Source organism: Emys orbicularis, chromosome 9 (assembly GCF_028017835.1).
Source record: "Emys orbicularis isolate rEmyOrb1 chromosome 9, rEmyOrb1.hap1, whole genome shotgun sequence".
In the NCBI taxonomy this organism is placed as follows: Eukaryota; Metazoa; Chordata; order Testudines; family Emydidae; genus Emys; species Emys orbicularis.
In genome coordinates this window covers 100,871,240-100,894,685 of record NC_088691.1, presented here as the reverse complement: position 1 = coordinate 100,894,685, position 23,446 = coordinate 100,871,240, and the positions used below count along the sequence as shown (strand labels likewise).

The following is a 23,446-nucleotide window of genomic DNA, read 5'->3' as shown; positions in this document are numbered from 1 at the left end:
GGACACACCCAGCTGGAAGTGGACCCAGTCTGTAGTTTTCCTGCTGCCGTTCGCATCGGCCCCCGAGGAACTGGCCAAAGGAGCCTTCGCCACCTCGTCTGCAGCACCTGTCCCTGCGAGCCCCGGCCCTGCAGAGGCGCCCAGAGGCTCTCCCCGGAGACTCGCTGGCGGGCAGGCGGATGGCAGAGAAGCAGCAGCCCCTGCAAGCAGCAGGATCAGACGGACGGCTTGGCACACGCAAGGCAAAGGGCAGCGAGGGGCATGGCCACGGGGCGCCGGCGCTCACCACACGGAGCACTTGTGCGCTGGGTTCATCGGCGAGTTCTTGGGGCAGTGGAAGACCCGGCCGAACTCCTCAAACTGGGAGACGCTGCCCAGCACCCTGGGGAGTGGAGAGAGGGCTCAGGAAAGCGGGGCTGGCAGCCCCACGAAGGCAGTGCTGCACCTGGCACAGCAATGCAGCCACCTCTGGAGCGAGAGGAGGCAGCTGTTAGCAGCCCTGTCCTGTAGGACGGGGCATGATCCCGCTGCGGGGAGAACTGCCCAGCGGGGAGTGGGCAGTGCCAGAGTTAACCCCCTGCCCCGGGGTATGGACAGTGAGGAGGGGCCGCTGGCTCTGCCTGGCCTGGTGCCCATGGAGTGGCAGCCTCTGGGCCGCCAACCTAGGGTACACTAAGGTCCAAGCCCCAATTACAGCCCGTGTGCTGCCTCCTGCTGGCCTGGCCTGTGCTCCAGCCGGGGACCCCACTCCAAGCCCCTGGCCTTGGCTCACCCGTCTTGGGTGCCCTCACCCTGACCTGCCGCAGCCCCTTCCTGCCCCACAACCCCGTGGGCTCAGGGGGGCCCAGCCCCAGGGCAGGATCAGTCAGGCTGGCCCGAGAGACCCCAGCACATGCGCCCCTCCGCTCCCAGTCCGCCCTGTGCAAGGACTGGATTAACCCTTTCTCATCCTCACTGGGGCAGGGCACCTGCTGCCCTCCCTCCTGCCTGCCCTGCTCCCACTGGCCCCAGGCCTGTGCTCCCTGCGCCCCCTGCTGGCTGCTCTGACCACGTGCTCGGGACAATTCGAGCCCCAGGTGGAGCTAGGCCCTGCCCTGAGGGGCTTCCAGCCAATCCCACGTGCAGAGGCTGGGGGTCCCGAGGCAGAGGGCAGAGCGGAGGGACTTGCCGCACCTCCTAGTGGCCACACCCAGCAGGTGCAGCGGCCCCAGGTACCTGTAGTGCTCCGGGGCGTGCTTGTCGGTCAGCACCTGCAGGTAGATGGACTGCGAGCGCCTCTTGATGCACCAGTTCTGCAGATGGGACAGAAGCCACAGTGAGCACCACAGCTGGGGGGGTAGGGGGGGCGTGAAGGGTTGGGGGGGCTGGATGAGTACCACAGCCGGGGGGGGGGTGACGGAGCAGGGAGCGGGGCAGATTTGACCTGGGAATGTTGCAGGGGAGTTACATTGGGGATGGGGGACTTCCCTTGAAGGAAGATACCTGAGCCAGGAGGGGGGTTGGGAGAAGTGACACCTTCTGCCCGGGGAGACTGGACAAAGGAGAGGAGGAGCAGAGGGAGGGGGGAAGAGAGCAGCTGGAGGGGTTTTTAGTTTCAGTTTGATGCTGGGTGGTGGAACGCAGGGAACCCCGAGGCTAGGGGCTAAGCTCCCTGCCCCCCAGAAGGACTTGACTGAGGGGTCCTGGCTGTACCTACAAGCCCTGTTTTAGACTGCGTTCCTACTGTCCAATAAACCTTCCGTTTTACTGGCTGGCTGAGAGTCACGGTGAATTCCAGGAAGAGGGGTGCAGGGCCCGGACTCCCCCACTCTCCATGACAGGGGGAGCTGGGCGGAGAAGAGACCCCCCCAGCAGCAGAGGGGAGACTGGCAGGGGGCAGGTCAGCGAGGCAGCCAGGGGCTCCAAACGACCAGCCAGGGCCTTTCAGTTGTCCCAGGGCCAGGGTCTCCCGGCGGGATCTGTGGGACAGGGGAAGGCCAGAGCAGGACACGTGGAGCAGGCGGAGCTGAAACAAGTTGGGTGGGTCCCAGCCTTGCTCCGGGGGAGCATTGTCCCCATCTAACCCCCCCACTCCACCCTGCAGTGTGGCCCCCCATGTCATTTCTGCTCAGGAGAGACCCCGGGCTGGGGTGCCAGGGGGCTGACAGGCACTGGCAGAGCTGGGGGTGGGGAGCCCAGGGTTGGCAGGGTGGCGGTGGTTCTGGGCCCCTTGCCGTGCACTACTGCCCCCTGGTGGCAGGGCGTTACCTGGGCGAAGGCAATGAAGAAGAGCTGGTCATGGGTGTATTTCAGGCGGTGCAGGGGGTGCTCCGGCCCGTGCTCCCGCACCCACTTCTGATAGGCCTGCAAAACACAGGCACACTCAGTGCGGGGGGCTTCCCACCCCCGGCTGCCCCCTCCCTGTCCCCAGGCGCTCTCGGGCTGGGCCCAGCAGCCGTGCAATGTGGGGCGATGGGTCTGGCTGGGGGTGGCAGGAGGGTCATGGCCTCTCCCAGCTGAGGCAGAGGGGCAGCTGGTGGCCACGGGGCTCCCGGGGGGTGGAGGGGGCGCTGTGCTCTGCGTGGGTGGGTACGGGGTCCCCTAGAGCAGTGTTTTTCAACCACTGTTCCGCGGCACACTAGTGTGCCGCGAGATGTTGCCTGGTGTGCCGTGGGAAAAAAATATTAAACCATGCTTGAATGTCGGAACTGGTTACTAAAATTTTTGAATCCCACCACTGATGTTAAGGACTATAAATAGCTCAGAATATCAGCTTTGTGTTCAGCCAAACAGGCCCAGGTTGCGCACTGAATAAAGTATTTTATAATTTTTCATATTTCTGTTTACTTACTATTTCATAATAAAGTAATTATAAAATACTTTCTTTGTGTTTATTTGATTCCTATTCAAGAGAATTACTTTATATATAGTCAATATAGGCACAGAGTTAAATTTTTTAACATTTTCTAATGGTGGTGTGCCTTGTGATTTTTTTCATGAAACAAGTGTGCCTTTGCCCAAAAAAAGGTTGAAAAACACTGCCCTAGAGTAACGCCAGCACAGCCTCCTCCCAGTCAGCTGCTGCACCGCAGATCTCCCCGCTCCCCCCCCCACTGTTCTCCTGTCACTACCTTACAGATCCCCCCCCGCCCCCCCAGGCCGTTCTCCGGTCGCTACCTTGCAGGTCCCGCCACTGCCCTGCAGATACTGCCCCCCCCCCCCCCCGGGCCGTTCTCCGGTCGCTGCCCCGCAGCTCTCCCACCCGGCCATTCTCCATGACCCGGGGTGGGGGGCAGAGGGGCGCCGGGTGCCCTCCGTCACTTACATAGTAGGCCAGTTTGAGCCCCCCCATGTCGGCGATGTTCTCCCCCAGCGTGTGCTTCCCGTTCACCTGTGGAGAGAGGAGCAGGGGCTCACACAGACCTGGTCAGGTGCACCCCCAGCCCTCCAACATACCACCTCAAACGGGGGCCCATCCCAGCCCCTGCTCCCAGGCTCAGCCCCTGCCCCCACCAGCCCATCTCTCCGGGAGGCCAGCCTGAGGGCATCAGCCGCTGGCTGATGGAGGGTGCGCCTGGGGGGGGGGGGGGGGCTGCATCACTGGGAGCCAGCACCCTCCCCCTCGTGACATAGATACTACCTCCGGATGGCATAGAGAGAAAGATGAACTGCCCCTTCCAACCACGGCAGCAGGGCTCGGAGAGACACAACCCAGAGCCCCTGCTCTCCGCCCCGCACCCCCTGGCTCTGGCTGCTGCACCCCGCCCCTGTCTGGCTGCTGCAGTCTGTGCCTCAGTATCCCGTTCAGAGCAGAGCCCTTCTGACCCCATGTGCTGGGGGGGAGCAATCTGGGGCAAGCCCCAGGCCCAGGTGAATGTCCCCCAGCAGTGAGGGGCACCCCAGACCCAGGCCAGCCTGCCACGGCAGCAAGGGGAACCCAGGGGACAGGCCATCCCCCCCCGCCCCCCCGACAGCAAGGGGTGCCCCAGGCCCAGGCCAGCCCCACTCACCCAGGGGCCAGGCCAGACCCACAACAGCGAGGGGCGCCCCGGGCCCAGGCCAGCCCCACTCCCTAAGCAGCGAGGGGCGCCTCGGGCCCAGGCCAGCCCCGCTCCCCCCCCCGGACAGCGAGGGGCGCTCCGGGCCCAGGCCAGCCCCGCTCTCCCCCCCCCCCCCCCGCAGCGAGGGGCACCCCGGGCCCAGGCCAGCCCCGCTCCCGCCCTCCCGGACAGCAAGGGGTGCCCCGGGCCCAGACCAGCCCCGCTCCCCCGGCAACGAGGGGCGCCCAGGCTCACCCGCTGGTTGTAGACGGTGAAGTTGTCGTACAGGTTGACGATGCACTGGGCCTTCTTCAGGAACTTGCTGTAGGAGGCCTCCGTCCACCAGTGCAGCAGGTTCCCGTGCCGATCGTACTGGCCCCCTGCGGGCACACAGCGCGGGTGGAAGGGGCTCGGGTTCATGGGGCAGAGCTGGGATTGGGACCCAGGAGTCCTGGCTCCCTGTCCCCGGCTGCAAGCGCCCCTCCCTGGCTGGTTCTACCCCGCCCCAGCCCCACAGGGACTGAGGGCCACGTAGGGAGCTGTTTGCCAGGCCCTGGTAGTGGGTGCACTGTCGGCCGAGGGCCAGGCTCCGCTCGTGGGCCAGCCAGAGGGAGGCGCTGCTCCAGAGGCGCCAGGCTGCCCAGGGCTCATCCCATGCGGCTGCCACCTGGCCCTTTGCATCACCTTCACCCCTTGGGGGCCGGGTGGCGTCCCCAGCGAACAGGCGCCAGGCCTCGGGGTGGGCACTCGTGGGTCCCAGCTCTGGCCCGGAGCAGCAGAAACTGGGCGGGGGGAAGGAGGCTCACCCCAGTCGTCGTAGCCGTGGGTCAGCTCGTGCCCAATGATGGTTCCGATTCCACCATAGTTCAGGGACCTTTTGGCAGGAGGAGACAAGACACGACCCCATCAGCAATGGGGGGGTCTGAGCACATCCCCCACCCAGGACACTGCCCCGTCAGCAATGGGGGGGGGGGTCTGAGCACATAGCCCCCCCCCCCCCCCCCGACACGACCCCATCAGCAATGGGTGTGGGGGGGTCTGAGCACATCCCCACCCTCCCGACATGGACCCGCCAGCAGCGAATGGGCAGAGGGCAAGTGAGAGGCTGACTCAAGCCCACGGGGGGGTGGGGGGGGGAGGGCACTGACCTCCTGGGTGTCTGTGGCCCGAGAGGTGGTTCTGGCTGGGCCCAGCCCAGCGGGGGCAGTTCTGAGCTACCCCCAGGGTTTGGCCCCAGAGAGCCCTGCTTGCTGCTTTGCCCCAGGGCTGGGATCCTCCACAGGCACAAGGGGTGCCCCCTGGACCCCCCCATCCCCTGCCCCCCTTGCGCTGGCGGCGGGGGGGGGTCGGAATGGTGGACGGTGCCTGTAGAGCCCTGTACTCACTGCGGGAACTCGGGGTCGTACAGCGTGGGCTGGAGGATACCGGCGGGGAACACTGTGGGGAAAGGAGGGAGTGTTATGGGGAGGGGGCCCCTCCCACTGCCCTCTCGCCCCCTCCCACTGCCCTCTCACCCCGAGCAGGGCCGGATCACAGCAAGGGGACCCCGCCTGGGCCAGGCACACGGGGCTCCTACTGAGACCCCAAATCACCCACCAGCTCTGGACAAATACACCATGGCGTGGGTCAGCCCCCAGCTCTCTGGAATGAGGGAGAGTCCCTGAGGCAGCCGTGCTCTGTCCTGCCCCTCCCCAGCTCTGCCGATGCCCCCCAATCCCGACCCACAGCCCCCTGCTATCCTGGCCCTGCCCCCACCTCCCCAGCTCTGCCGATGCCCTCCAATCCCGACCCACAGCCCCCTGCTATCCTGGCCCTGCCCCCACCTCCCCCGCTCTGCTGATTCCCCTCCCTTTCAACCCGCAGGCCCCCCCCATTACTATTTCAGTCCCAGTCACACCCCACTTGGCTGATGTACCACCCCCCGGCCCTCCCCAGTCTGGGTGCCCCCCCCAATGACTCAGAGCAGACGTGTTCAGAAGCCCGGGGAATGCTGGCTATCAGCCGTGTCGCTGGTGCGGCCGTACCCATCTGGTTCTTGTTGGGCAGGTAGTAGGCGTTCAGGGCCTGGGGGGGCAGCAGCCACCTGCAAGGAGACAGCGAGACCCCGAGATCAGCACCCGGGCTGCGAGGGCCAGTTGCCCCACCAATTCCCCCCGCCCCAGCACACAGGGGAGTCTGCTAATGTGGTGTGGCGAGGGGGGAGCTGGGAGAGGACAGAGTGCTGGGCGGGGCAGCCTCTGACCCCTAATACCCGCAGGATGGGGCCAGGCTAGGCTCTAGCCTGGCCTCCCTCCCCCTGGGCACAGGCCCCCATGCTCAGAGGGGCCAGGCTGGCCAGTCCAGGTCGGTGCCTGCGACAGCTGTGGGGGCCACGTGCTGCTGGATCTGGGCAGGGTCACCACCCCCTCGATCAGCCAGCCTGACAGGAAGGCTCGGCCCCTGCGCCCCCACGTAAGCCCTGATGCCCCTGGTAGGTGGGCACAAGTTGTGAGGCATTTGCCTGTCTGTGCGCACACTGACCACTAGAGGCCGCCACACCCCTCGGGAAATGCCTTGGCTGAGGTGGGGCCCCTTGATGTCCAGGGAGAGGAGCAGTGTGGGGGCTGGACCCCAGGCCCCAGCAGCAACCTCTGTCAGGACAAAGGGGCTCCTGGCCACACGGAGCAGAGCCTCCTGCAGCAGCCAGTGTAGAGCACGGCCATTGTCTCTCGCCGAGCCGGCTGAGCGGGGCTTGAACCAGCGCCGGCAGCCTGGGGATGGCCACACTCGGAACACATGCCATGGGCTGCTGGCTAGGCCAGAGCCCAGATGGTGCCCACAGGTTGTCGGTCCCTCCCATCACAGAGGGATCCCTAAAGACCCCCGACCAACTCTGCTCTCACAGGAGGGGGTCCCCAGAACTGACACCCCCTTCTGCCCCTGCCCCATCCCCTCTGGAGAGGCAAAGCGCAGGCCCCGGGGCGATGGATACCTACGCAGACTTGTCCACCTCCTGCCGGATCTTCTTCACCGAGAGCTTGATGCTGAACTTGATGCTGTTGAGGATGTTCTTGAAATACGTCTTCTCGTGGACTTCGAACTGCGGCGGAGACACAGCCCAGGTCAGGCGGGGAAGGGCAGGGGGCTTCTCCCTGGGACTCCCCTTCTTAGCCAGCCCTCCTGCCACAAGAGCGGAGCAGGAGCCGGAGCTGGGATGTCCCGTCTCCCCCAGCAGGCTCCCAGCCCCTGCGCTCACTGTAGCCCCGAGGCTCCCTGGTCTGCCTGCAGGCTCAGCCCCATCCCCCGGGCAGGGACCTAGGATGGATGGAGGGTCCCGTACCACACTGAGCACGTGCAAGGTGTCTCCCTCTGGTGGCGACGCCTGGGAGCGCACCCTGCTGATAGAGTTTGTGCCCCTGCACGTCCACGTGACAGTAGCCATGTAAGTGCTGTTGTGGGGGTGGGGCTCGCGCGGGGGTGGAGGTGAACCAGCGCCAGAGCCAGGGGAACGGGGAGCAAAGGACTTTGGGAGGGTCCTGAGCCTTACGACCCGCTGATCGCACCCCCCAGCGAGACCCCTGCCACAGGCAGACAGAGCAGCAGCTCCTGCTGGCCAGGGAGTCCGGGCAGGGCCAGGAGCCAGGGCCATGGCAGGCCAGGGGCCGCTGGCTAGAGCAGGAGAAAGGGAGGGGTACTGCTGGATCTCTCCCAGCCTGGGTGTGCAGATGGTCCCTCTAGGGGTGCAGCGCGGGCCCCTCGCACACTCGCCTCGTACTCCTTATCGATGGCGTCCGGTTTCAGCAGGAAGTCCGGGTACCCGATCATCACCAGCATGTACTGGAGCTGTAAGGAGAGCACACGCCCAGGTCCGAGCCTGCCCTGCCTGATCTCACGGGGGCGCATGGGGCTGATGGGCTTGTGTCTGAGCACAGCGCCGCCCCCTGCTGGATGCAACGACAGACTGCGGCGCTGCTGCTCTAGCTCTCTGGGCAGAGGCCCGTGTGCTGGAAGGGGCAGGCTGTGAGTCCTAGGCCCCAATTCTGCCCGGAGGCGCTGACCTGTGGCTGCAGCAGCCGGATGGCAGCACCGTCCGTGTGGCCGGTCTGGGCGCGTGGCTCACCCTGTGGCCGGGCCCAGCCAGCCCGGAGCAGGGCTGCACTCTGCGTGGGTGCGGGGCCTTTATGCGTTGGCCGCCAGGCAGCAGAGTTTCCCTCTCCTGGCTGGAGAATCCCACTTGCCCAACTTTGGGACTGGCGAGGCCGCCTGTGGCCCATGCAGTTCAGAGGCCCCCGGCTGTCTGAGCTCCAGCCCCCACCCCCAGCTCCCCTGGGAGTGCCCCAAGCCGTGGATGTGCGATTGGCTGGCCAGGCTAGGCTCCGCCCCTTGGTGCCTCACCTTGGCTCTAGCCGCGCGTTTGGTCTCTTCGTCCATCCAGTCGAGCTCGTCCAGCCGCTGATCCAGGGTGTGCTTGATGTCCTCCACCAGCTGCTGCACCTGCTCGGTGCAACCGCGCCCGGGTCACGGCGTTACCACGGTTCCTCGTAGCACACACCCAGGGCACTGGGCCCGGGGTGGGTACGAACCTCCCCTACACAGCCGCCTCCTCCATCACTGCCACGCCCACAAAAGGCTTAAGCCACGCCCAGTGGTTGCTGGGTAACAGGGCCGGGCCCTGAGCGTGCCGCCAACCACTGGGCATTTGGCCTGAAGATGCGCCGCTCCTGTCTTGTGTTTCACTGGCCCGGGGTGTGATCACTGGTGGGATTCCCCGCCTCCCCCCAGCCCACCCCCCCGCCGTGCCTACCTTGGCCTTGCTGGAGGAGGAGAAATACTCCTCCACAAAGAGGGCCCCCAAGGCCATGCCGAAGTGCTTGTTGGCCTGGCTCAGGCACATCTTGTCCAGCTCCAGCTGCTTCTCGGTGCCCTCCATCTCCCTGGAGAGCTCATGTATGGCGTCGCGGAAGGGCGTGGAGAGGTGCTCGCTCAGCACCACCACAATGCGCCACAGCATGTAGTTGTGAAGGATCCTGGGAGGGGGAGAGACGGGGACCGGCCAGGGGTTGGGAGAGCGTGTTTTATACCCCAGGGGCCTGAGCCTCTCCCTCCTCTGCCTCAGGGGCCACAGGATGGGGTGGGCAGCAGGGGGGCGAATGGGAGCGGGGACGCCAGGAAGCATCTCCTTGCCCTGAGTGACAGTGGAAGCAGCGGCGTTCCCAATCCCTAGTTGCAGGGAGTTCCCTGGGCTCTGCTAGCGCCCCCGGCTGGCCAGCGTGCTCGGAGACAGGGGGTGTCACGTTATTGACTTGAACTGGGACCATATAGAACATGGTTGCAACTAAGGTCCTGTAGTGGCACCAAATCTTGTATAAAGGGGGTCAAATGAGGTGTCTAAGACAAGGTTATGGTTTGCTGGTTATGATTATGCTGTCTATATGTGTGTATCATTTTTGTAGTTGAAGTTATGAATATTGGCTCTATACTGTCTGTATTTCAAATTTATGTTATGCTTCTGGGTGACACCCCAGACAAGTTGGTGTCAGCTCTGCCTAGCCTGCTTGATGGCCCATTAAGGACCATCAGCTATACAATTGACCCATGGAGAGAAGGCAGATACGCCTTGTAACTCAGCAAAGTATGCAGGGACTGGCCCATGTGACTCCAGACTCCATTTTGCTGTAATTTTCCACAGTAAGGACAAAGAGGTGCTCTTACACCTGGAAAAGACCATAAAAGGCTGATGCCTCATCTCCATCTTGTCTTCAATCCTGCTTCTTACCTCTGGAGGGACTTTGCTACAAACAGAAGCTCTACACAAAGGCCTGAGGACCCATCCCAGCTGGGGATGTTCCAGAGACTTGATTTGAACCTGCAGTTTATTCTATCACTGCTACAAGCCTGAACCAAGAACTTTGTCATTACTGTATGTAATTGATTTCATTTGACCAATTCTAGCTCTCATCTATATCTTTTTCCTTTTATGAATAAACCTTTAGATTTTTGTCAACAGCGTGATTTGTGGGTAAGATCTGATTTGTATATTGACCTGGGTCTGGGGCTTGGTCCTTTGGGATCGAGAGAACCTTTTTTCTTTTACTGGGGCATTGGTTTTCATAACCATTTGTCCCCATAACGAGTGGCACTGGTGGTGATACTGGGAAACTGGAGTGTCTACGGGAATTGCTTGTGTGACTTGTGGTTAGCCAGTGGGGTAAAACCGAAGTCTTCTCTGGTTGGCTGGTTTGGTTTGCCTTGGCGTGCGTAGAAACCCCAGCCTTGGGCTGTCACTGCCCTGCTCTAAGCAATTTGTCCTGAATTGGCTCTCTCAGCTGGGTCCCACCAGAACCAGCCTCGTTACAGGGGCTCTGCGAGGGGTTCGCTGCCAGGCCTGGGCTGCCGGGGGTGCCCAGCCGGACTGGGACGTCTGAGGTGCAGCTTTAGGGAATATCCCATTAAAGCCCAGACGCCGGCTGGCTCGGCGCCCTGCACCTGCGCGCGGCTGAACTGCCTGTGTAATGAATTGGTTTAGCTGGGTGATTTGTAATGCATTTGATTAGCTCTGAAATGCTATTTTCCACTCAGTGTGTGCGTGGCTAGGAGCGGGGATCCCTGGGGGTGGGGGGTGCAGGAGGGAGCTGGCGGTGGGGGTGGCCACGGGGCGTTTGTGTGTGTGCTGAGGGGGATCCCGAGCCTCCAGCGCAAAGGGCACTGCATGCTGCGGGGGTGGGGTGGGGTGGTTACCTGCGGCCGTGCTGGAGGGGAGAGCCCAGGCATGGTGGGGGGAGGGGGAGCTCCCCCTGCTTTTGGCCATGCTGGGGGGATGGGGCAGTGCGGCTCTGTGAACATGGCAGGGGTGGGGGGTTGCGTGCGGTGGTCCCAGCAGGCAGCTGTAGCAGCCCATTGGCATTCAGGAGGCAGGCGAGTCCCGGCAGATCAGTGGCCATTAGTGAGATGTCCTGTCTGTACCGAAAGGGCCCCCAGCCCAGGGAGCTGAGCAAAGGCAGGACACGCAGGGGATTCGCCTGAGGAGGAGCCGCGCCCACGGATCCCCACCGCAGAACTCCCTGGCCAGGCCCGTCAAGGTCACGTCCTCCCCGCCACCTTGCTAGGAAGCCTGAGCAGGGGACGGAGCTTCTGCTGGGATCTGCCCCTCTGCCACCTGCTGCCAGGCTCCAATCACACCTGTGTGCCTGAGTGAGGGGCCCGGAGATGCCTGGAGTGCCAGAGTGGCACTGGAGCTGGGCAGTGGGTGTGGTACCTGCTGGGCGTGCTGCGGATGAGCTCCGACACCTTCTGCATGTAGTCGGTGGCCAGCAGCACCACCTCCTCCTCCTCGGAGAAGTTATCATGGAAGATCCGATCCAGCAGGCGCTTCCACTTGAGCTGGGGGGTGGGGGAGAGGGCGCTATGACCAGAGGGGCCTCGCCTTCTCCAGAGCCCCCCGCGCTCTGCGGCTGGCCCAGGCCCACGGGCAGTGATTCAGCCTGGGCTTGCCCCACCGCAGTGACCTAACAAGGCCCACGTCTGAGTGCCCCTCTGCAGTCTCCGAACTGGTGCGGATGGCACTGCCCTCCAGAATGGACTTGGGGGCCAGCCCCCCTCAGGGGAGGAGAAGAGCCAGGAGGGCATTTATCTGGGCACCTCAGCTGGGCTGCCCCTCCCCCAGCGCCCCGGCAGGGTACTCACGGTGGGCGTGATGCGCTGCAGCTCCCCCAGCGTCACCTTGTTGTACATGGTGCTGATGTCCCTGCGCAGGTCGTCGTACTCTGAGACCGTGATCTGGGCAGGACAGACGCATCAGGGCCGCACTTTGCCTGCGCCGCCAGGCTGGGGGTGCCACGGGGCCAGCCACGGGCAGGGAGTCTAGGGCTAAGCATTCCCTCACGCCGGTCTCACTGCTCCCCTGACCCCGCAAAGGCCTGGGGCCCCTCACTCATTCCCCAGTCACGTGACGGTGGGAGGTGGATGCCACCCTGGGGCGCTCACTGCTGCTCCCCGCTATCCTGCAGGGTCCCCTCTCCCTGCACCCTGCGGGGGGTGCAACCCAGTCAGGCTTTGCTGCCCTTTGATCTCCCTTCCGCAGCTCGGTGGCCCCTCAGCGCAGGAGGCTAACGGGCCCCTGGAGCAGGAGGCCCCTCAGCCTGGCTGTGCCCAGCCCCGGGGCAGTGCCGGGGTGGGGGGATGGGCAGCGATCAAGCTGTGTGGGGCTTGGCGGGCCAAGGGGCTGCCGCTTTGGGAATGAGACCGCTTCCTGTAACAGGGACTCACCAGTCAGCCCCGAGCTCCAGGCACCAGCCCCCAAGCATGTCCCCTCCCCGCCCAGGGACCCACACACACACACTGGGTGCGCTGGGCTGCAACCTGCTCCCTCGAGAGGCCGGAGGCTGGGCAAGCGGCGCTCAGTGCTAGCATGGGGTTGCGGCCAGGCTGCCCCACGCGAGGGCACTGTCCCCTTGGGCCCTGGCTGGGCCCCCACCTTCCCCACATGGCTGTAGGGGGCTAGTTCCTTGCAAGCCGGGGGGCCGCTTGTGCCCGAAGAGCCCCCCTCCCCTGCCCTGTGTGACACCTCCTGGAGCCCCGCGGGGGCAGCCAGGCCAGCAGGTCTGGGCTGGGAAGGACTCACGTTGGCCAGTCTCTGCTCCAGCTGCAGGATTTCCTCCGCCTTCTGCGCCACATGCTCCGCTCCCAGCAGGCCCAGCAGCCGCTCCATGAACAGGCGGTACGCCGCCAGGATCTGGGCATGAGGCGAGGGGTCAGCCGGGGGGGTGCAGCTCCAGCCTTGGGCGGGGGGGGGGGGCTCGGACCCAGGGGGATCAAGGGGTCAGGCCTGACCGGGGGGAGGGGGAGGAGGCTAAGGGGGTCAGGCCTGACCGGGGGGAGGGGCAGAGGGCCAAGGGGAGGGGTCAGGCCCAGTGGGGAGGAAGCTAAGGGGGTCAGGCCTGGCCGGGGGGGGCGAGGGCTGAGGGAAGGGGGGGCAGGCCTGACCGGGGGCAGGGGACACAGCCCTGGCTGGGGTGAGGTCTGGGGGGGTCACGTCTTCTCCCCCCAGCCCGCTGCCCAACTCTTGGGACGTTTTGCTGGTGACGGGATTTCAGCCTGTCTGCTCCAGAAGCTCCAATCCCACTAGAGCTTCTGAACCCTCTGATTGGCTGCCTGCCCTACTAGCCCGCCCCCTGGGGCTGAGCCACCAATCAGCTGCTGTGGGCAGAGCTCCCGCCCAACTGCATCCCCCTCTAGTGTCACGGGAGGGCGGAGCTAAAGAACCCAGCAGCCCCGCCCCCTGCAGCCAGCAAGGACAGCGCCTGCCCCGGCGAAGGGGTGAAGGGCCAGGAGGAGCCGAGGTGGGGGGGTGGGGGCGGGCTGGGGGGACAGTGTTGGTTTCGGGTCTGGGGGCAGAATTAGTGGCCAGGCAGGTGGGGCGAGAGCTCCTGCTGCAGGGGCCAGAGTAACTTCCCCCAACACCCCCACCCCCATACCTCCCCCCACTCCTCCCCACAAACACCCCTGCACACACCCCCACACCAACCCTCCACACTCCCCCCATACACCCCACAGCCCCCACACAGGATGGGCAGGGGGAGATCACACACACACACACACACACACACACACACACACACACACACACACACACACACACACACACACACACGATTGGCCAGGGGAGATACAAACACACACACACACAGGACGGGCAGGGGGAGATCTCACACACACAGGACGGGCAGGAGGAGCTCCCACACACACACACACAGGATGGGCAGGGGGAGATCACACACACACAGGACGGTCAGGGGGAGATCTCACACACACACACAGGATGGGCAGGGGGAGCTCACACACACACACACAGAGGACGGGCAGGAGGAGATCACACACACACAGGATGGGCAGGGGGAGATCACACACACACACACACACAGGATGGGCAGGGGGAGATCTCACACACACACACACACAGGATGGGCAGGGGGAGATCACACACACAACGATGGGCAGGGGGAGATCACACATGAAACAACAGCCCGACAAACACAACTTGACTGTTTGTTTAAAAATCGTTCCTAATAGTTGGGGCCAGCCGGTCTGGTGACTTTTGGGGGCTGATTCATGATTTCTGGTGATTGGTGACACTGCAGCTGCGCCAGCCTCTCCTCCCCCCCACCTGGCTCAGGTGCACCTGGTGCTGGGTAGGGGCTGCTCCTCTCCGACCCCTCTCCCCGGCGCCCCTGGGCGCTGCCAGCCGCCCCTCACCTTCTCGCTCTCCTCGTCCTGCCCCAGGTACAGGGTTCGCTCGGGCAGCGTCAGCCCGTCCTGGTCAATCTGCAACAGAGCAGAGGAGCCGTGTTCGTGCCCGGAACTGGGTACCCGGAGCCCCGCCTCCCGGGGCCGAGGGCGACCTGGGGTCCCCTCCGCTCCCCGGCTAATGGAGGAGCAGGGAGAGGTGGGGGGCTCAGTCTGTGTGGCCGTTCGGGGTGGGGGGCCTGTCTGCGAAGGGGGCGGGCAGATGTGCTTTGTCTGGGGCTCGGGCAGGAGGAAGGTCCGGTTGCCAGGGCAGAGTCTCAGGAGGGAGATTTAATATGGGGAGAGGCTCCCCTGTGTGTGCTCTGGGGCCCTGTGGCATGGCTGGCTCCAGCCTACCCCCCCCTCGCGTGCCAGTCTGGGTAGGGCCAGTGGGGCTCTCTCTGGCGATGGTCCACACCCCCGGGCTCAGCCCTCCCGCTCCCACGTGGGTCCTTCCCCGAGCAACTCACCCTGCCAGGGGGCCCGGACCACACCACGTCTTCCACCTCAAAGTGCCGCATGGCTGGGCTGGCGGGTGCTGAGCGCTGTGCCACCCACCTAGCCACAGACCGGCCCCCTGAGCAACCCTACAACAACAGACTGGCCCCCTGAGCAACCCCACAATAACAGACCGGTCCTCCCGAACAACCCTACAATAACAGACCGGCCCCCTCAGCAACCCTACAATAACAGACCGGCCCCCTGAGCAACCCCACAATAATAGAACAGTCCTCCCCCCTGAACAACCCTACAATAACAGACCGGCCCCCTGAGCAACCCCACAATAACAGACCGGTCCTCCCGAACAACCCTACAATAACAGACCGGCCCCCTCAGCAACCCTACAATAACAGACCGGCCCCCTGAGCAACCCCACAATAATAGAACGGTCCTCCCCCCTGAACAACCCTACAATAACAGACCGGCCCCCTCAGCAACCCTACAATAATAAACCGGTCCTCTGAGCAACCCTACAATAATAAACCGGTCCTCTGAGCAACCGTACAATAACAGACCGGCCCCCTGAGCAACCCCACAATAATAGAACGGTCCTCCCCCCTGAACAACCCTACAATAACAGACCGGCCCCCTCAGCAACCCTACAATAATAAACCGGTCCTCTGAGCAACCCTACAATAATAAACCGGCCCTCTGCGCAACCCTACAATAATAAACCGGTCCTCTGAGCAACCGTACAATAATGGACCGGCCCTCCCGAGCAACCCTACGATAATGGACTGGCCCTCTGAGCAACTGCACAATAATAGAACGGTCCTCCTGAACAACCCTACAATAACAGACCAGCCCCCTGAGCAACCCTACAATAATAAACCGGCCCCCTGAGCAACCCTACAATAATAGACCGGCCCTCCCGAGCAACCCTACAATAACAGACCGGCCCCCTGAGCAACCCTACAATAATAGACCGGCCCTCCTGAGCAACCCTACGATAACGGACCAGCCTCCTGAGCAACCCCACGATAACGGACCGGCCCCTTGAGCAACCCTACGATAATGGGACTGGCCCCCTGAGCAACCCCACGATAATGGGACTGGCCCCCTGAGCAACCCCACGATAATGGACCAGCCCTCCAAGCTTCCCTATGATAACAGATCAACCCCACCTCTTCCCTCCCAGCAACTCTCCGATAACAGACCAGCCCTTTGGAGCACCGTTTCAACTAATCACCCCTATAATAACAAACCAGCGTTCCCAGATGACCCTACAATAACAAAGGAGCGCTCCAGGCACCCTCACACAGCGCGCTTGCGGGTGAATAAACCCCGCTCTGAACTGTACGTCTCAGACCTCCGAAGGGTTCGTTATCCACAGCCCGTGATGCTTCAGCTGAGCCGCCAGCCCCTTTAACCACCCTGACCCCCAGCAAACCCCCTCTGTGATCCTGCCGCCCCCTCAACTGCCCCCCCATATCGGGAGCCTGCCCCAGGCTGGCTCCGAGCTCCCATCCCCGCCTTCCTGCCAGCCCTTTGTCCCAGTGACGCATGATAAACACCCAGAATTTGATTTCCCGGCAGAACCCTTTGTGCTAACGACTCGGTGGGTGAAACTGCCCCCGGGGAGGGGCCCATGCCTGGGAGCGCTGGCCAGGCCGGCCCCATGGGGCACGCCCCAGCCCAGCCCTGCTGCCCACCGCCTGCCCGCTGGCCATTGTTCAAAGGAGAGGCTCTCCCGGGAAGAAGCAATCAGCTAATGGCGCTGCCCTCCTGCCATCAATCGCGGGGACGAGCAGCTGTACTGGAAAAATTACTCTTATCCCATTGGGTTGGCCCGACCCTTCTAACCTCGCCAGGCTGGGGAGGGGGGCTGCCTCAGCGGGGATGGGGGGGGGCTTTCTGGAGCTGCTGGGTCTTAGCTCACCACCCCTAAAGCCACAGGGGCTTTTACTGTTGTGCTGTGCGCGGGCTGCTGCCGGCCTCCTCCCCAGAGGTGGCTGCATTACCCTGGTGCTCGCCAAGGGCTCTGGTATCTTCAGGGTGCTGGGGAAGCGTATGATACTGAGAAATGCTCTCCACCCCTCTGTCCCCCGGCCCTAAGCCCATCCCTCTGGGCTCACCAGGCTCTGTGACTGGGGCACCGGCACTGGGAACAGACCGAGCCGGTTGGTCTTGCTGAATCGTTTGGTGGGGGGATTAATGCAGGTAAATCTGGCCCAGTTGTCTAGTGGGCAGGGCACTGGGCTGGGACTCAGGAGACCTGGCTTCTGTTCCCACCACCCTGCTTGGGCCCCTTCTGTGCCTCAGTTTCCCCTCCCACCCTCAGTCTGTCCTGTTTCGATTGTGAGCTCGGTGGGGCAGGCGCAGTCCCTCGCTCCCTGTGAAGCGCCCAGCCTGACCGGGCCCTGATTTCTGGGTGCTCCCGTAACACAGATCATAACAGTGAGGCCACGTCTGTCCAGCGGCCGTCCGGCCCGTTTCTCGACCCCCGCCGCGGCACGGAGCCTGAGCAGCCAAACCTCGTGGGCTGCCCGCCCTGGGCATGTGCAGAGACCCCCGGGCCAAGCTCCACCCCTCGGCTGCAGAGAGCTCCCCCCAGTGCCACATGGACTGATGCTGCCCCGGCCCAGCAAACCCCCCAGGCCTGGCCCTTTAAACCCCCCATCCCCTGTGGGGGGATACCCAGGGCGCTCGGCCAGCCTGCAGCGGGGAGCAAAGGGCCGGTCCTGCAGGAGCGGCATGAGGGCGGGATCCATACGAGCGGGTACGGCCTCCTCGAGCGCGGGGGGAGGGGAACGGCCAGCACTGGAGAGCTGTTAATTACCCATGTGCTGGCGAGATCAGAGCTCCCCCCCACCCCCCCAGCCCTGGCTGCGCCCTCGGCTCCAACAGCGCCCCCTGGAGCTGGGGCCAGGGCGGGACTTTACCTGCTGTGCCGGCTGTGGCCACGGGAGGGCACCGTGCTCTCTTTCGCAGCACTACAGCTCCTCAGAGCCCTGGGCTCAGCCCCCCCCCCCCCCCCCCACACTAACTCCCGGAGGGCCCCCCCCCAATGCTCTCCCAGAGACCCCCCCCCGCCCCGCACTCCTGGCAAAGCCCTGCCCTGGCTGGAGCCGCTAGAGGAAGCTCAGTGTCCAGCAGGGGGCAGGGCTCTCTGGTGAACCTGGGGGCGGGGGTTCAGCCTCTCCTGGGCCTGTCGTCCCCCCCCCCCCCCCCATGGCGGGGAGCCGCACGAGGCTGCTTGGCTGCTTCTCCACCCCTCGTGGGCCCGCAGAGCCGGGCTGCGGGTGGGCAGGGCCCCGGGCTCACCACTGCCCCCCCCAACCCTGAGTCACCAGGGCAGCCTCTCTGGAGCCGACAGGAGGCCCCAGGGCTGAGAGGAAGCTCTAGTCTGAGCCCCCAGGCACTGCGGAGGCTCCGTTTGGTGCAAGCCCCGGGGATGGGACCGGCCACCGCACCGAGGTCCCTCATCTCCACTGACCACAGCCCCGGCCATCAACTCCCCAGACCAGGCCGCGGCCCCTAGAGCCAGAGCACGCAGACCTCCAAAGGACACGCCACTTCCCCAGCACGTCCACCCTCCGCAGCACCCCCCCCCCCAGCACGCATGTCCACACCCGCACGCACACAGGGCACACGCAGCCACGCTTTCCAGTGCACACTCTGCCCTAGTGCGCACACGCTCTCGCACGCTCCTCAGTGTGCGCTCGCACACACACACCCCCCAGCAGGTGTGTGCACACACACTCACACCGCGTGCGAACGCTCTCAACCGCACACACATGTGCACGCACACACACGGTCCCACATGTGTGCACACATTCCCCCAGCGTGCACACGCATACACTCCCCCAGCGTGCACGCACAGACACACACCCCAGTGTGCACGCTCAAACACTCCCATAGGTTGCACACCCCAGTGCACACACTTGCACACCCACACTCCTCCTGTGCACACACATACTCCCCCATAACATGCACAATGCTCTCCCAGCGTGTCTACACGCTCAATCCCCAGCGTGCACACACACCCCCGTGCACACATGCACGCACCCATACCCTCTCGCACCGTGCACACGCACCGCGGGAAAGCACCCCCCCAGCACGTACGCACACGCACCCTCTCTCCTCTGTGTGCACGGCTCTGCCGATTGCCTGGAAAATTGCCTGCCATGCTGTTTTGCTAAACACTGCAATTATGCGGAGGGAAATTGCCTTTCCGAAGGTCCCCTCCTGTAGCAGTCACATTAATTTGGGTATAAAAGCCGCTTCTCCATCGGTGTGGCGCCCGGCATTGCTATGCAAATAAAGGCCGGTTGCCGAGCCCGGCGTCCCACGAGCCCCGGCTGTGTCCGAGCAGGCAATTAGCGGCAAATTGCACTTGCTGGTTCATTTTCCAAGGTAATTCGGCAAGAACGGGGAGGCTGGGAGCCGGCAGCCCAGCAATCCTGGAACCTCCCCGCCCGTGCATCCGACTCTGCCAAGTCCGGCCGCAGTGGGGAACCACTGTCCAGGGGAATGGAGCCACCTGTGTATTAAACAGTCCCGCCAGCAGCACAGGCTCCGGCCACTGCTCGGGGCCCGGCGCTGGGCATGAGCTCCGGAGGCGGGCGGGGAATGGCCACGCAGATGGGGGCACAATCCACTGCCAGGGTCCCGCTGGTTCCATTTGCTCTCTACATTTTGTAGCCACTGATTAATGCAGGCAGATGCCTTCCTTAACAGGGCTCGGGAGGGGGAGAGGCTGGGAAGGGGGGCGGGGAGGACAGGGCATGCCTTCCCCTTCACACAGATCAGCCAGTGCCCCTCACTCCTGACCCGCAGCCCCCTGATAGCCCAGCCCTGCCCCCACAGCTCTGCCATTGCCCCTCAATCCCGACCCTCAGCCCCCTGATAGCCCAGCCCTGGGCACCTAGCTCAGCTCACCCTTTGCCCCTAATCCCGACCCACAGCCCTCCCCTCCCGCAGCCACTATCCCAGCCCTGGGCTCCCCACCCTCAGCTCTGCCAAGGCACCCAGCCCTGCCCGCCTGCCCTTTCCTGCCAAAATGGTGCCCCTGATTCTGCCAGCACATGTTGCATGCAGCTGCCCAGCTCCCCCTCCTGCCTGGACAACACCCGGTGTCCTGATCCCCTCTTCCCACGACAAGATGCCATCGTCCCTGCGTGTCAATTTCCCCCTGCTCCCGCATTTCTTGGGTACCAGCTGCCTGTTTCGCAAGCAACCCAGCTGGGCCGGGCAGGGTACTGATCCCATTTACACCAATTCAGCGCCTGCCTTCCAGAGTCAAGTGAGACCAGTAGGGGGAACCAAAGACTGAGACATTGCCGGGTAGGGCTGAGTGTGTGTCTGCACTGCCTTCTGCTGGCTGGAACTGGAACTGTCCATCTGTGTCTCAGAGGCCCTATGCTGACCGCTATCACTGGAGAGCTGTGAAGCTGTAGGTGATCCCAGTTGTGTTCCAATACACCCACAGCTCCTGTTCAATGCAGCAGAACTGGGGCTTTCCCCTCCCGTCTGACCAGGGCCCTGGGAGCCGTGGTGCATGGAGTCATTTTGCTGAAAACTCCTGAGTGCTGGCTTGTGTGCTGGGGCAGAGGCCCTTTGGAGGTCAGCCTCGCTATGAGACACCCACACTGCGCTCTCCAGGGGAGCTTTACCAAGGGCCGTGGCACAATTTGCCAGGGGTCGTGGTGCATTCTCCATCGCTGGCAATTTTTAAACCCAGTGGCGATATTTTTCTAGAAGATGGGCTCTAGGAATTGTTCTCTGGCCTGCGCTATGCAGGGGGAGGGATCAGACGACCTGATCACAATGGTCCCTTCTGGCCTTGGAATCTATGAGACTTTACTTTGGTTCTTTCTTGGTTCATTGTTTTTCCTTAATGGAAAAGCCAAGTTGTTTGAAGCTGAAAAACTGGGGCTGCTCCTTGTATATGGGGGGGAGAGGGGTGACCCCCAGCCCCGGGGCTCTGTGTGGGCATTGGCAGAGCAACGCCAGCACAGGGCACCCACAGAGCCCATCTTGTGGCATGCAGGTGACATCTCTTGATGCTGTAGGGGAGAGTGACTCAGGGAGCCAGACACTCATGTCACATGGGCTCTGCCCCGAGGGGAGGGAGGCGCCTTGGGCAGTGTCTCCTGTTTGATTGGCTGGTGCCTCTGACACTCAGGCCTGATCTGTGTGTTGATTTGCTGGCATGACTGCTCCTGCTGGGATGGTCACCATAGTCCGCCCCCACCTACAGCCTGTGGGGCATGACCCGCGGCTTAGGGGGCCGGGGAAGAGGTCTAGCAGCTTGGCTGGGTAGGAGGCCATGGGACAATCGATGATTCTAACCTGAGTTTGGGATGGGAGCATCTGATCTTTGAATGGGGCCCCAGTGCTGCTGACTGACCAGGAGGGGAACCAGGACCGGAAAGGCTGGGCTAGCAGGGGGCTGCGGGTCGGGAGTGAGGGGCACTAGCAGAGCTGTGTGTGGGGAGCCCAGGGCTGGGCTAGCAAGGGGCTGCGGGTCAGAAGTGAGGGGCACCAGCAGAGCTGTGTGTAGGAAGCACAGGGCTGGGATAGCAGGGGGCTGCGGGCCAGGAGTGAGGGGCACCAGCAGAGCTATTGGGGAGGCTGCCGTACCACCTGCCTGGATGACCTCTGGCTTTGCTGAGCCCCCTCGGCCCCACAGAGCGATTGGGGCTGGGCGGCGGGTGGTGCAGCCAGGTTGGCTGTGTTTCCTCAGCTCTGCATGGAGCGTGATTGGAGCCACTAGCTGGCAGGCTCCAGTCTGGCGTGGACGTTTGTAGCCGTCTGTTATTAGCACAGGGCTACAGCCATGGGGGAATTGCCTTGTGCGAGCACCTCTCCTCTGGGAGCTGAGGGCTGGAGGGCAGCCTTGTTAGGGGCCGCGTTCCCCATGCCCCACCAGCATAGGGACCCCACAGCACACTCCAGGAATAGGCACCCCTCAGCCCCTGCTGAAATGCAACCCGCTCTGGGGTGGGACCCAGGCTGGGACAGGAAGGAGTGTGGCGGGGCAGGGGATTTCAGACAGGCAGGATCTAATTACAGGACTCCCGGGATCAAAGCAGCACTGCAGGGCTAACGCCTCCCAGGGGCAGGGCCACTGGATCTTTGAGGAACCCAGGGGAGCAGCACTGACTCGGAATGGAGAGCGCCCCCTAGGGAGTTATACACCCCAGTCTCTGCAGCCAGCCCCCCTAGCACCACATTGGGGGCAGTCCTGACTGTGAGGGGAGAGTGCCCCCTGCTGGGCCACCCATCCAGCGCCCTGCAGCCCAGCACCCCCTAGCGCCTCGCTGGGGCCAGCCACTGTATGTCAGCGCCCCAAGGAGAGTCACCCAACCTGTTGTGGGGGCCTTCCTGAGAGATGTCCCATTCAAGTACAGACCCGGCCAGACCTCGAGTGACCCTAGCCGGAGGCGTCCTGGCTGCAGCTGTCCTGACATGCCCGGTGGGCGTGCCCCAGGCCTGGCATCCCCAGCGTGGGCTCACTCACCCGGATGACGTAGCGGGAGGAGTTCTTGTCATCCAGGTTGACCGTGAGGGAGAAGAGCACGGCCGTGCTGTAGATGCCCTGGGTCTTGTAGAGCAGCTCGTTGAAGTCCCAGCGGGCTTGCCGCCCCGTGGCCGGCCCGTCCCAGCCGCCGCAGTCCTCGATCACCTCCAGCATGGGCCGCGGCCCCCGGCGGTCAATCTCGCCCATGTCGAGGCAGGAGCGGAAGAACTCCTTGACCTTCCTCTCGGCCGAGGCCCGGGAGCCCCTGCGGACGGGCCGCTGGAGCAGCCGCCGGAGCTTCTCCTCATTCTGCTCGCCGATGGTGGCGATGATGCCATAGTGGAGCTTGTCCTCGGGGATGCTGTGGCGGTGGAGCCAGCTGCCGCAGGCGAAGGAGTAGAAGTCCTTGCAGGGGTCGATGGTGGGGTCAATGTTGTTGGCGATGAAGAGGGAGGCCTTGACGAAGGCCTTCTTCTCCTGGCAGTCCTCCAGGCAGTAGGCGGCGCGCTCCATGGCCAGGTACTTGAGCAGCAGCACGCAGCCCAGGATGACGCACAGGCCCACCGCGAAGACCAGCCCCGAGAGCAGGCAGATCTCACGCCGGGTCCAGCGTGGCAGCCCCCGGCGCGGCTTCTTGGCCCCGGCCCCGAGCTGGAGGTTGAAGCCGTTGGGCAGGGTGCCGCTGTTGTACTTGCTGGCACACTTCACCTCCTGGAACTCGTCGTAGTGGGCCGTCAGCGAGTAGGTCTTCTCCATGCTGCCGGCCCGGCTCCGGGAGGAGGTGCTCAGGGCAGACGGCGAGGGGGAGAGCTCATGTCTCAGGCCCCAGAGAGCTCTGCTGAGGGACCCAGAGCGCCGGCTTTTCCCGCAGCCCCTGCCCAATAGCCGTCCCTGGGGGGAGGGGAGAGTCTGTTAACTGGGGAGGGTCCCCTCCCCTCCCCTCCCCCGCTCATAGCAAGTCTGAGCACGACCCAGCCTGGCCGGCTTTTCTCCACAGCATGGCAGGATGCCTGGTCTCTCCTCCCCCCCATCTGACCCTCAGGTCGGGGTTGTCCCCTACACGGCGGGGTCTAGGCTTGGGTCTGGCTCTTTTATCCTGCCAGACAGCTGGGGCTTCTCCGTCTGAGCCAGGTGCTCCCCCTTCCCAGCCCTCCCCCCTGCCCTGGCACCAACCCCCCGGGCCCTGGCGGCAAAGGAGCCA

The 23,446-nt window shown here is 63.8% G+C and overlaps 1 protein-coding gene across 2 annotated transcripts; it reads right to left on the bottom strand.

Moving 5' to 3' along the window:
* Positions 1–282: 282 nt before the first annotated feature.
* Positions 283–23,001, bottom strand: ECEL1 (endothelin converting enzyme like 1). 2 transcript variants are annotated; one of them, XM_065410986.1, is made up of 17 exons: positions 22,246–23,001; positions 14,250–14,318; positions 12,619–12,729; positions 11,682–11,774; positions 11,254–11,378; positions 8,803–9,025; positions 8,394–8,492; positions 7,767–7,841; positions 6,995–7,098; positions 6,044–6,102; positions 5,405–5,456; positions 4,826–4,893; positions 4,275–4,399; positions 3,305–3,370; positions 2,248–2,343; positions 1,216–1,292; positions 283–382 (listed from the first exon to the last, which is right to left on the bottom strand). In XM_065410986.1, the coding sequence occupies exons 1-17, from the start codon at positions 22,999–23,001 to the stop codon at positions 283–285; spliced, it is 2,298 nt and encodes a 765-aa protein (XP_065267058.1). The 2 variants fall into 2 exon arrangements, with proteins under 2 accessions (XP_065267058.1, XP_065267059.1); XM_065410987.1 differs by having other exon boundaries at positions 7,001–7,098.
* Positions 23,002–23,446: the final 445 nt, after the last annotated feature.

Bases quoted from the DNA above. Each gene is read 5' to 3' on its own strand.
- ECEL1 (XM_065410986.1), bottom strand. From the start codon at position 23,001: ATGGAGAAGACCTACTCGCTGACGGCCCACTACGACGAGTTCCAGGAG. The intron at 11,775-12,618 runs GTGAGTCCTTCC...TGTCCTGCCCAG, and splicing joins TGGAGCAGAGACTGGCCAAC to ATCACGGTCTCAGAGTACGA. The intron at 11,379-11,681 runs GTGAGTACCCTG...CCCACCCCCCAG, and splicing joins TGCAGCGCATCACGCCCACC to CTCAAGTGGAAGCGCCTGCT.